This window comes from Phragmites australis, chromosome 15, assembly GCF_958298935.1.
Source record: "Phragmites australis chromosome 15, lpPhrAust1.1, whole genome shotgun sequence".
Lineage (NCBI taxonomy): Eukaryota > Viridiplantae > Streptophyta > Magnoliopsida > Poales > Poaceae > Phragmites > Phragmites australis.
The window spans coordinates 22,764,308-22,777,002 of record NC_084935.1 but is presented as its reverse complement, the minus strand read 5'-3'; the positions used below and the strand labels follow the sequence as shown (position 1 = coordinate 22,777,002).

The following is a 12,695-nucleotide window of genomic DNA, read 5'->3' as shown; positions in this document are numbered from 1 at the left end:
CATCCGTCTTTTTTCTGGAGTTAACAAAAAGAGTGCGCTTCCCTATGTTGCACCGAAAAAAGGACAAAGGAGAAGACTCTCTTAGATCTCCATTCGATTTCCATTCTGCAATTTGCATCAGTATATTATTCTAAGAGTAATATTTTTTCAGGAAAAGAAAAAAAAGGAGAAAAAGAGAAATGCTACTGTCCAGTAACATTTGTATTTTTTTGTTTCTCATAAAATACATTGTATTTGAAGTTAAATTTTTGGATGCACTTATTCATGTTATCTACTATCTAAACGTAATTTTCTCAGAAATTTCATAACTTTTTTTCACAACGTTTTGAAACGTGGGAGCACCAGAGCACACGTAGAGGTGGGTATGGTCAGATGGGTGGGCTCTGGTCGGGTTTCTCGACACGGCCTGAACCCGCTCTGAAAAGCCCGGCCCAGGCCGAGGTTTTTCTCTTATCGCCCACCACAAGCTCATGGCTGAGGTAGCGGCGGCGCCAGCTCCCCAACGCCCTCGCTATCCACAACGGTAAAGCCGCGCCGATGTCTTCCGCTCCCCCGCCTCCGCCTACGCCGCCGTCGGCGAACCCCGACGCGCCCCCGCACGTGGTCCGAGCGCCGCCGCGGCGACCGCCCCCGCGGGCGCCCGGCCCACCGCCGTGGGCGGAGCGGCGGCCCGCCGTGTCCGTCGACCTCGACCGCGGCCGCCGCTCCGCGCGCGCCGAGGTGGAGGGCGTTGGTGCCGCGTCGCTCCCCGCGCGGCACCGCCTCCGCGTCGAGGGCAGCCGGTGGCAGCGGGACTGGAAGGTGTCCGAGGCCGCAGCGCGCGTGCTCGCGCTGCCCCGCGCCGACGCGCACGCCGTCGATGCCGTGCTCAACTGCTGGGCCGGGCGGTTCGCCCGCCGCAACTTCCCGCTCCTTATCCGCGTAAGCACCATATTCTGTCTGTCTGTCTGTCTGTGCTGCGCGCATGCTTGCTACGTGTTCGATGAAATGACCGTCGGCACGGATGCAGCTATTAGCCAGCAGTGCGGGTCTCAAATGGCTTGACTGGTGTCGTAGGTGGCTGCTCGAGGTTGCTTGAACTTAGTATCCGTTTTGTTTAGTTCATGCTGGGTTCTAATAGTTGTTGTCCATAAAAAGTCAATAATGGATAGCCATTTGTTTAGTACTTGTTTGTTTGTTTTGGGCTACGCGTGAATTAGAGTTACCACTTCGATTGTTTATTCCCGTGCTATCAGATAAATGATGTAACGTTGTAATGGAGATCTCTTTGTCATCTATCTACTGGTTCAAGCGTCCAACAACCATGGCATTGGCCATGCTACAGAATTTAGTTGTCTGATAGAGTTCATCTTTACACATATTCGTTCTGTTAAACTGTGGAGTATATGTTCCTAGGATTCTTGTATGGTTATTCTCTTATTTGTAATTGTCAAGTTCATGATTATCAGTGTGTCTCTCAAGCTATGGTTTATAATTCAGTCCAGAAAATCTAGTTGTTCATTTTGTGAGAGTCAATTGTCAACATCTTTCTTGTGCCACAATATATAACTTGCTTTATTACAGACTGTACTGTGGGACTCCTACAAGGTAGTAGCTACTGCACTTACAAGTCAGGGTTCTTATTTTGTTAAGAAACCCCAAACTTCTGTGAATTCACTAACTAGAAGTTAGCCTGTCCTGGTGATAATGCACTCACACAGTTTGTATCACTTGTAGGAGATCACAATTGCTGGGTCCTTAAAACATGCTGTACATGTGTTCCGCTGGATGAAAAATCAGGAGAACTACTGCGCTCGTAGTGACATTTATGGCATGATGATACGATTACATGCTAGACATAATCAAGTTGATCAGGCACGTGGCCTGTTCTTTGAGATGCAAGAATGGCGGTATGAATGTTATATGTCACACTTTCAAGACCCAAAATATCATGTACCTATCCTTTTCTTTCACCCTCAAAAGAAGTCATAACAGTCCTAAAAAGGTATTTTGTCTAAATTATGAGTAACATATTTGCTGTAAGAGGTACCCTGGTTCAATATATTAGATGTTAAATTCATAAATTGGCAGTCAAAATTTATGATGTTGTCTTATTTTACCTTTCCTTACCCTACACTATTATAAGAGAAAATCCATAATATGCTTCTGAATCACTACATGATTCATGATATGCCACACATTCTAGGCCTCACATGTCTCCTTGTGAACCTACAAAGTTATTTAGTGGCATAAAGATCCCCCCTTATTATATACTGATATTGTAACATACCGATTAAATACGGTTTACAGGAAGCTGCTATTTTTGTATTTTTTTTCATTGTTATGGTAGAAACGGTGGCCTTTCTACATTATCTATTCACTCTTGGACTTTTCTTTGACATGAATTATATATATATCCTTAGGTGCAGGCCTGATGCTGATACATACAACTCTTTGATCCATGCTCATGCTCGAGCTGGTCAATGGCGTTGGGCCATCAACATTATGGAAGATATGCAACGTGCTGCTGTCAGTATTATTCTTTGCAGACCAGATATAATATTTATTATGTCACAAATTATTTCTTATTTGGATGTGCTTTAGTTTTTTTACTTGTACTTCCCTAACTATGGTATTCAGTTTCGATTTCCTTCTGAGAAGTTAGACATGCTAAGTTTTCATATTTCGCTGGTAACTTTATTTATGGTATGGATAAACTTGAAAGAGTGAAGCACATCACACAAACTACCACTTGCGCGCGCACACTGAGTGCACCCCTAGTAGACACCTAGAATTACAGAGGCCGAAGATAAAACCACGGCCTCACAGAGTGCCAGCATGTGCTTTTCTTGAGGTGCACTCTTGTGTAAATAATGCTAGGTACTTGGATTTAAATTATCGTTGGTGAGCATAGCTGTACTTGTTGAAACATTTTGCCTGAATTTCATTCTCCATGTTGGGATTTGTTTTCATTTAGAAACCCATGACTAGTCTTGTATTTTCTCAGATTCTGATATTATTTTCAGCTTTTTCATATCTATACAAGGACATAATATAATTGCTAGCATGGTCCTAATAGGTTAATACATGTTGCATTCTATTGTATTAATAATGATTGGAGAGTTGTTGCTCAAAGTGAATAGACATCACTAAAACCACTATGAATAGACATCACCAAGATCACCATGAAGGCATGATTAACCTGGATTACTTCCTAAAAGAAAAAGTGCCAATTGCCTGCACTATAAAGATATTCTACATAACTCAGCATCTAGATGCTCGAGGAATCACTTTGACAAATAAAGATTGTTGGAGCAATAGTTGAAATTAGTATACCTACATTATGGTTGGTTTAGTTTACTCCATTAATTTTTCCTTTTTGTTACAGATACCTCCTAGCCGAACAACGTATAACAATGTCATAAATGCATGTGGGGCTGCTGGTAACTGGAAGAAAGCTTTAGAACTTTGTAAGAAGATGACAGAAAATGGTGTAGGACCAGATTTGGTTACACATAACATTGTCTTGTCTGCGTTCAAGAATGGAGCTCAGTATTCGAAAGCCATAGCTTACTTTGAAATTATGAAAGGATCAAATATTGCCCCTGATACTTTCACTCTGAATATTGTGATCCATTGCCTTGTAAAGGCTGGGCAGTACGGGCATGCTATTGAGTTGTTTAACTCAATGAGGGGAAAAAGAACGAGATGTCGTCCAGATGTTGTTACATATACTAGCATAATTCATTCTTATTCTGTTTGTGGGCAAGCTGAAAATTGCAAGGCAGTCTTTGATATGATGGTCGCTGAAGGTGTGAAACCTAATATCGTATCATACAACACACTTTTGGGTGCTTATGCGTCACATGGTATGCACATGGAGGCCTTGGAAACTTTTAAATTAATGAAGCAAAATGGGTTACAACCTGATATAGTTTCTTATACCTCCTTACTGAATGCCTATGGTAGATCTGCACAGCCTGAGAAGGCTAGGGAGGTCTTTAATGAGATGAAGAACAACACATGCAAGCAAAATAAAGTCAGCTACAATGCGCTTATTGATGCTTATGGATCTTCTGGAATGTTGAAGGAAGCCATTAGTTTGCTGCATGAAATGGAAAGAGATGGCATTCAGCCGGATGTTGTTTCAATAAGTATTCTGTTGACAGCATGTGGCCGCTGCAGGCAACTAACTAAAATTGGCACAATTCTGGAAGCAGCTAAGTCTCGAGGGATCGAACTAAATACAGTTGCTTACAACTCAGGCATCGGAAGCTATTTAAGTTTGGGAGATTATGAGAAAGCGTTGGAGCTGTACACATTGATGAGGGCGAACAATGTGAAGCCAGATGCTGTAACTTACAATATACTCATCAGTGGATCTTGTAAATTGGGACGGTACACAGAATCTCTGAATTTTTTTGAAGACATGATGGGCTTGAAGATTCATTTGACCAAGGAGGTCTACTCATCTGTGATATGTTTATATGTCAAACAGGCAAGTGTTGCTTACATTATCTGTCTGGTTCTCTGTAAAGAATTGGTATGCTAACAATGGTTTTAATTCAGGGAAAACTTACTGAAGCAGAATCTACTTTTAGTTCTATGAAAGAATGTGGCTGTTCCCCTGATGTTTTGACATATACTGCAATGATTAAAGCCTATAGTGATGATGGTAATGGTAAGATTCTTTTAGGATGACAAAATATTTTGAGAATTTTAACTAAACCTGTATTTCATACTGATCATAAGGGAGCTGGAGGAAAGCCTGGGACCTATTCAAAGAGATGGAAGGAAATGACATACAGCCAGATGCCATTATATGTTCATCCCTCATGGAAGCATTGAATAAGGGAAGCCAACCTGAGAGGGTCCTTCAGTTAATGGAATTCATGAAGGAAAAACACATTTCATTGAACCAAAAAGCTTATTTTGAGATAATAGCTTCGTGCAGCATGTATGTTTATCCACTGCCTTAAGTTGGACAGGCACTTTTGAATTGGTTACTAGGTTTGTTATTATGGAAACATTGTTTACCTTTCACTGTTACGTCAACTTGTTAAATATGCATTTGCACGTTGCTGTGATGTCACAATGTTTGTAGTTTTTACTGCAGATTTAGTCTGGATAACTTTCTGTCATGTTATGTACATAGTCTTATGCAGCTGAACTTTTAGATTGGCATTTGTATTAGGTCACCATTTAGTCACTCACATCTAGCTGCCTGTTCGTTCAGTGCAATCATGCCAAATATATTTAATTAGTTAATAACTTAATAAGTAAAAATAGGATAAAGTTTATTTTTTGTATTGGATAGCAGGATAAAACCTTCTGGTCTGTGAGATGTCTCTTGTTTGTGTTAGTTCAATTCGTATGATTAAGTAGTTGACGACTTAATGTGTTGAGGCTACTGGATCAGCATTTCATTTTTGTTTGCTTGCTCTATTCAGGTGGTAGTTCAGTACTCTTCTTTTTTTTTGGGCAGGGGGGGGGGGGGTAGTTCAGTACTTCACTGACATACTTTTTTACTTGCTGGGCTTTCGTACTTTTAGAAAGTGAGCCTCTGACCTTTAGTTGCTATCATCTGGATCATGCATGCTTTTCATTATGTTACTTGTGTTGATTTGTTACACAAACTTTTCATGCATGTCTCATGCATTGAATTGTGCGATGTTATATTTTGTGTTCTACTTCTTCTGAAATATCACTAGGCTGCTTGTCTAATTACCGAGAGTTTGGTTCTGTAACAGGCTACGGGACTGGAAAACAGCAAGTGAAATAATTGAACATTTGGATTCCTCACTCTCATCCATTTCTGTTGGGACACTAAACCATCTTCTAAATTTTCTTGGAAAATGTGGGAAGACAGAGAGCATGATGAAGGTATAATTGATCTCCATAGTGTAGCTGTTATTTCACAACCTCTTTTCTATAGTTTCCAACTTCAAAAACTGCGATTTTATGCTTTGATATTATTTGTTTTCATTACTGGATCATCTATCTATTGTGTTCAAAGAAGACTGAAGTTCATACTTGGCAGTAATCACTGGCACAATACATTGCTTTTCTGCAAAAACAGAATCATTTTATATCAATATTCTTGGGAATCACTGCGTTTGTATTTTGTCAATCTTCCTTTGGTGCTATTGAATTCTTCTCTTAAATGTTGAGGGACAAAGCACCAATGTGTAACAGCAAGATATAGTTCCACACATCACCTATGTTTTTGCTGTCATCATTTCTTGTTTTAAATCATCACCATTTCTTTTGTGAAAATATGTTGATGATGACCAAGGAACACACCTACTTGCTCATTGCACTTGTGAGAAAAAATAATTTTGATAGTGTTGCTTGGACTGTGGATTGTGCATTTCCAGTTGCTGTTTTCCCTTAAACTCTTTGAAGGATGAGACTAAGATTATTATTATTACGATTTTCTTGCATGCAGCTGTTCTATAAGATGCTGACTTCATGCTCTACTGTGGGCCTTTCTACCTATGCGGTTCTGCTGAGAAATCTCTTAGTTGTTGGGAAATGGAGAAAGTATATTGAGGTAAAAGGGATCTTTCACTAGACAGCTATATTTTAGCTTTTGAATAAGAGTTAATGGGTCTTTAAAAAGATTCCCTTAAAAAAATAAGAGTATATGACATCATTTGCTAGATTCCATTTGCAACTGCTATAGTGTGATAAAACGATGGTGTATTGAAGATCTGCCGTATTTGTTTTGAAGAACTTCACACAATTTTTTCTTTTTTTACATCTTTTCTCTTGCTCTTTATTGTGAAACCTGCACCCATTATGTCCTGTTGGGACAATTTGAATTGTGGTAAATGATTGATTTGACATTACTTGGAAAGCTCTACTAATTCAACATTCTTCTTGCAGCATCATAAGGAGCTAGCGGTAGATTAGTATTTGATTGGAAGTATGTATGAAACAGAAAAAAATGATAGAGGATAGTTTATGGGCGTGAAACTTAATTCCTTCTATTTTTATTCTTTCTTTCGCCCATCTAGGTTTTGGAGTGGATGGAAGATGCTGGAGTCCGTCCTACCCTATATATGTATCAGAGTGTTCTTCCATATATCTGGAGAGACAATAGCATGGACTATGTCACTCTCATGCAAGAAAAAATAAGTATGACATTTCCTACTCTAACTATTATTAGCATAAAAAGCATATTGTTCTTATCATGCAACATAGTTCAGTGTTTTTATATTTATATTCATTATTGACCTTGTTGAATCTTGAGCATCTAGCTCATCTCATGTTTTGAAAATTCGAAGTTAGCTGCTGCAAAACATAATTGTCATATTTTGTTGCCCTCCAACTCAATAGCAAGGTTCCTGCCTACAAGGTGCCATTGTTCAATTATTCTTGTTTTTCTTTGGCCTTTGTATTTCCATGTTTCAATATTTTCATATTCTTGATTCAAATTTTATAGGAATTGTTATATTTTCCAAAAAGATATACTGCATCAACCAATTATTACAATATGTTATTCCCTCCGTTTGAGAATATAAGTCCTATTACTTTGGAGTTGCCCTTTCAAAATACAAGTTCATGAAGGAAAAAGGGAGCATAGTTTCACAATATGCATGAAATTTGGAGGCATGGCATTCTGAAATAAACTTGGCCAGAAAAACATTGTGCCGTCATCTTGTCTACATGGTCCTGTGCAAAAGGCCTCTTTTGGTGCAGTACATGTATCGAAGTGACTTTAGCTGATCAGTAACCATTGTCCCATATGTTTTCTGCTATCCTCTTTTCTGTTTCTATTTCTTCAAGTGGCTTTACCGGATCATTGCATATGCTGTATCAAAGTGTTGTCCTGGATGACCCATTTTAACATGCTCACACCAGATGCGCTGAGAGAGAAAGTAACATGAGCTCCAGATATTTGTGCATCTGTTTGGTGAGAAGTACTAGATGTCAGTGACTGAATACGGAGGATAGCATTGTGACTTTGCTCTGGTTGGAATAGAACTAACTAATAACCTCCAGGAAATTGGTCAATGTAAGACTTTTCTTTTATGATTATTCTTTGTTTCCCTGTTAAGCTGTTGTCTTACCAAAATATTGTTTAGGTGCTTCCAGAACGAGAGAATGACATGTTTCTACACTTGGTAATAAGCTGCGACATGTGAAAAGCATCGCCCCATGAGTTATGTGCTCATGGTTCTACAACGACAGAGGTGGGAAATAATCTGTCGTGGCTATATGCTTCATGTATCTCTTGGAAAGATCAAGTTAGCCAAATAGATCAGTCTTTTCTCCAACGAAGACGTTACTGTCTATTTGAGACAACAACTGGCACATTGTAGGAGAACTATGAAAAAGGGTTTTAGTAGAAGTTAATGTCAAAACTTCACTGAAATACAGTTTTTTTTTTTGTTAAGACCATCATCATGGTATAAGCAATTCGAAGCAAGGTTTCTGATGCCAATACCAGAGCCTTATTTTGGTACTGGCAGTAGCAATAGTCAAACGCCATCTTATATAGTTACATGCATATATTGAAATAAAATGATACATCACCCAATCAGAGATTCAAAGCTCATATATATATTTCTCACACGACTTATATGCATAAAAGGTTGAGTATTTCCTTACTCAAGTGTATTACTCTAGGTTGGGACACAGAAGGCTTTTTCCAAGCTAATCCAAATGGCCAGAAACGAGTTGTCTGAATACATGATTTAACACTAACAATGGGAAAGGGATGATACTGCTTAAATGACATCGGTCATTACTTTCTGAAGATGCAAATATGTAATTACTGCAGCAATGCCACTAATAATCAACTCATCAAGCAGAAAGAGTGGGAACTTGAGAGCATTCAAAATTAAAGAAGACCTAGTGCTAGACGAGGAGTGAAGAGCAGAAAAAGAAAAAAAATTAAGAATCCACTCGAGCATTTATGAATGACTGCACATATATAGGCATGTCAAAACTGTGCAAAAGGTATGTAAAAGAATCCTCCAAATGTGTTTGTTACAGTCTCATGAAAACTTGGAAACATTAAACGTAGTTATGCTCGTGAAATAGAAGTTAATCAACAATAGTTTTGTACAGTAGTCAGCAGAACATCAGACTAAGGCACTCCTTTCAGTGCTAAATCTAACCAGGCACAATACAAACTTTTATCTTTGCACTCCATCGTCTACCTTTTGTATTCCAATGAGTTTTCTGCTCAATGATGTGCTTTACAATGTACTAAAAAAATCCATTACTATGAGACAAATGTTTAGGAACAATAAAAGTTACCAAATATGTTCCCAACATCTTAGCAGAGCATCCTACATTAGGGCAGTAATGCTGCTTGTATCTTTGAAGGTACTGGTGACTAACTAATATTCATAGAGCACCTTTGTCCTCATAATCTAGTGTAAGATCTAAATAAACACAAATTAAATTGCCATGCATGCATGGTTAGAGCAGTTGCACTGACAGCTGAAGAACTTTACCTATGTATTATTTGTTTTGCTCCAACATCGCACCCAGGCTAACCATTCTTTTTTTCTTGCCATCGATTTGTGTTTCTTTTTGACTCAACTTTTCTATCATTGCTTTGCATTTTCTTTCCTCGTTGCTACAAGGATGCAGCTAGCTGTGGTGGGGCGGAAGCAGAACTGACACTTATATATCACTACAAAGTTCAGCGCACACAAAATTCAGACCAATGCATAATAACTTGATGATTCCAGCTGGAGGGATCATGCATTTCTCATGCGTATACTATTGAACAAGCAAGGATGGTAAAGAAGCATGAATGATAAAACCGCACAAGAATCAAATGGCATGAGTGGTCCAAGTGCACATCAATAAAATGATGCACAATGCTCATGCATGTGAAGTAATTCTATTGATTAAGAAGTGACGTGCACTTATATAAGTAGAAGCTTTGAGCACACTGTATTTGAAGCTCTCTGCTTGAGCAGAAAAGAGAAACAATGGCCGAAGAAACTAAAACCTCGTTTAGATAGGTTTTTTTCTGGTTTTTTTTTTCTAAAAAATGTCAGAAGCTATTTAAATGGCTGGCTTTTGGGCCCGACTTTTAGTGGTTTTTAGTTGGCTGAGGAAACAGCTGTGGCTGAAATAAACTAGAAGCTGACAAGCATGCTGAGACGAGCTTTTTCTGGTTTTTAATGTGCTGAGAAGCTAAAAATTTATTATAAAAACTAACAACCAAAATTCAACAACTACAATCATTCCCTTATCTAGCTAGAAGCTCTAAAACCATAGTTTATCCAAATACAGCCTAAATTAGCCTAAGTAGGATGTTGGGGAAAAACAAATAGAATACACATTATGCAATGCCTTAATGAATTGTGGCACGCTCCATAAGCCTGTCCGTGGAGCAGGTCCAGGATTCGCCCAATTTGCCCCAAGGAGGAGCAAGTCAGCAAGCTCGATTAGCAGGCTAATACTCTGGACAGACCAGGTCTCCGGGAGGAGCAGCCTCCCACTGGGCAACACAAAACTAGACATCCCAATTGCAACGAACTTAACAACAGTATGCTGCGCATGGAGATGTTCTTATGCTTGAACATACCAGTCCAACAGTGCTACAAGATATATTGCTACAATCTTGTTCCTTTTGCTGTAGTTGTCTTACTTCTAAGTATGTTGTTGATGCGCAAGCGATGCCGAAGGAATAAGATGCCAAAGAAGGAGAGTAAATTAGGTTCTAAAACTTTTCTAACCCTAAAAACTATTACAAGGGATAATAACAACCTTAGTCTAAATGTGCACTAGTGTCTAAGTGAAAGACATGCAAGCTTAATCAAGTAATATCTCTATTCTAGCAAAGCAATCCGAGTAAAGGAAATTGCAAAAATGTAAATGCAGAAATTAAATGTTAGAAGTAAATTGCTTAAAGTAAAAAGAAGAGATAAAGAAACTTGAGTTTTTTTGTAAGGTATCAAGGAGTTGATGCTCCTCCCTAATTCTCTTGGAGTACTTGCGTAAGGGTATAGCTCTCTCTTCATCCCGCTTAAGAAACCAAGCACTCTACTCCTTACGATACTTAAAACTAAATAGTGCTTAATATTCACACATATCCTTTGCCAATAACAATGAGGACCAATATAGGGGACGAGAGTACATAAGAATCATCATCTATCGTGACCTAACTTCCAATTTATCCTATAAAACACATGTTAATCATGATTATCTCATATTGTTATTAATCACCAAAAGTCAAATTAAGGTATAGATGCTTACAAATGCATTTGTAATCCTCTTATTGCCAAATACTGTTCAATATCCTATGCAAGATGCGAACGCAATGCAACCATTCTTCTGGTTGAGAATTCTCCAGAACCTATTCCATCGATTTGTCATTTTCTATCAAGGCCAAACTACCTGTTACCCCGCGTGTTGCCACTAAAGTGTCAACTCAAACATTAACTTTCTTAATTTATGTCATCTGAAAATGAACATTTTATTTGTAACATAAATTAAGCACTCACGCATGCATGGTTAGATTTGAAGCAACGAAGTTATGTACTATTTGTTTTTCCTCTAACATGCCACCCAATCCAACTATTTTTTTGTCGTGCCATTGCTTGAATTCTCCCTCTTTGTTATACAGGCAGCTAGTTCAGTTGAGAGCGCACACAAAGAAGAATGGCCTGAACCTACTACACGAGAACCTAACACTACTAAAAAATAATTTGCGTTTAGCCACTCGTCTCTGGTCACACAATTTCTCATGTAAAATACACGCACGTGCGGTTCATGATACTCAAACCTGAAACCTGAAACACGCACGTGCGGTTCATGTACAATATATCTTTACCATCCCACTGTAGAAGTACAATGATACTAATAGAATATGCAATTCTTTTGATTTATTCTCTCTGAAACTTAAATTGATTATTTAGACATCTAAATAAATTTAAATAAAATAAAGTTGTAGATCTCATCGAGGGCTACTATTTATATATAAAGTTTGTCCCCATTCAATTTTGTATGAAAAAGTATGATTTTTTTAAGGTAAGCTGTCATCCATTATATCACATGTGCTAATTACATGTCTACATCTGGAAATGATATTTTATACAGGAGGTTTCTTATATCGTCAATCTCTAAAAATTATACTATTATCATAGACAGCCCAAAACGTTAGAGAATCCCTACTAACTGCTCATACAGTTTGTCATATGAGTTGCTTATAGAAAGACACTTTAAGTGTACCAAAAATAGTTTTTTAATAGTGTAATCACTCGGAGATGGATCAGTTACCTCATGCGTGCTCTATTGAAAAGGTAGGAAGATAATGAAATATGCATGATACAGAGGCGCAAGAATCAAATGACATGAAATGATACAATGGCACACCAATCAAATGAATCATGCAAATTCTACTAATTGACTAGTGATGTGCACATAAATATTAATTTATTAGTGAAGTTCTGAGCACTTAGCTACCTGGTTGTGCAGAACAGATATACATTAGCTTGTACATTCGATAACTATTTTTCAATTTGCATTCGTCCGGCATTATATATACACGTACTCTTACAATTTCAGTCATATGAATCCTCATACCAGTTAAACACCAACTAGCTAGAAATAACCAAATGATTCAATTGCTTCTTTCTTTATGTCTTGCACACTTTAAATATATAAATGCTTTTGGGTGTGCAAAATACTTCCAATAATTACGTTATTATGCCGTTATACTCGAATTTGCATGCGTCTGGCAT

At 38.2% G+C, this 12,695-nt stretch overlaps 1 protein-coding gene across 6 annotated transcripts; it reads left to right on the top strand.

The window, feature by feature from the left end:
• Positions 1 to 443: 443 nt before the first annotated feature.
• On the top strand, positions 444 to 8,470 carry LOC133892369 (pentatricopeptide repeat-containing protein At2g41720). 6 transcript variants are annotated; one of them, XM_062333094.1, is made up of 11 exons: positions 446 to 921; positions 1,717 to 1,889; positions 2,409 to 2,508; positions 3,368 to 4,477; positions 4,549 to 4,660; positions 4,732 to 4,936; positions 5,730 to 5,862; positions 6,428 to 6,532; positions 6,999 to 7,119; positions 7,846 to 7,999; positions 8,070 to 8,470. In XM_062333094.1, exons 1-10 carry the CDS (start codon positions 538 to 540, stop codon positions 7,869 to 7,871), a joined length of 2,469 nt encoding a protein of 822 aa, XP_062189078.1. In that variant the 5' UTR covers positions 446 to 537; the 3' UTR covers positions 7,872 to 7,999; positions 8,070 to 8,470. The 6 variants fall into 6 exon arrangements, with proteins under 6 accessions (XP_062189079.1, XP_062189078.1, XP_062189076.1 ...); XM_062333092.1 differs by having other exon boundaries at positions 447 to 921; positions 2,403 to 2,508; positions 4,549 to 4,654; XM_062333091.1 differs by having other exon boundaries at positions 447 to 921; positions 2,403 to 2,508; positions 8,080 to 8,470.
• The last annotated feature ends 4,225 nt before the right edge of the window (positions 8,471 to 12,695 follow it).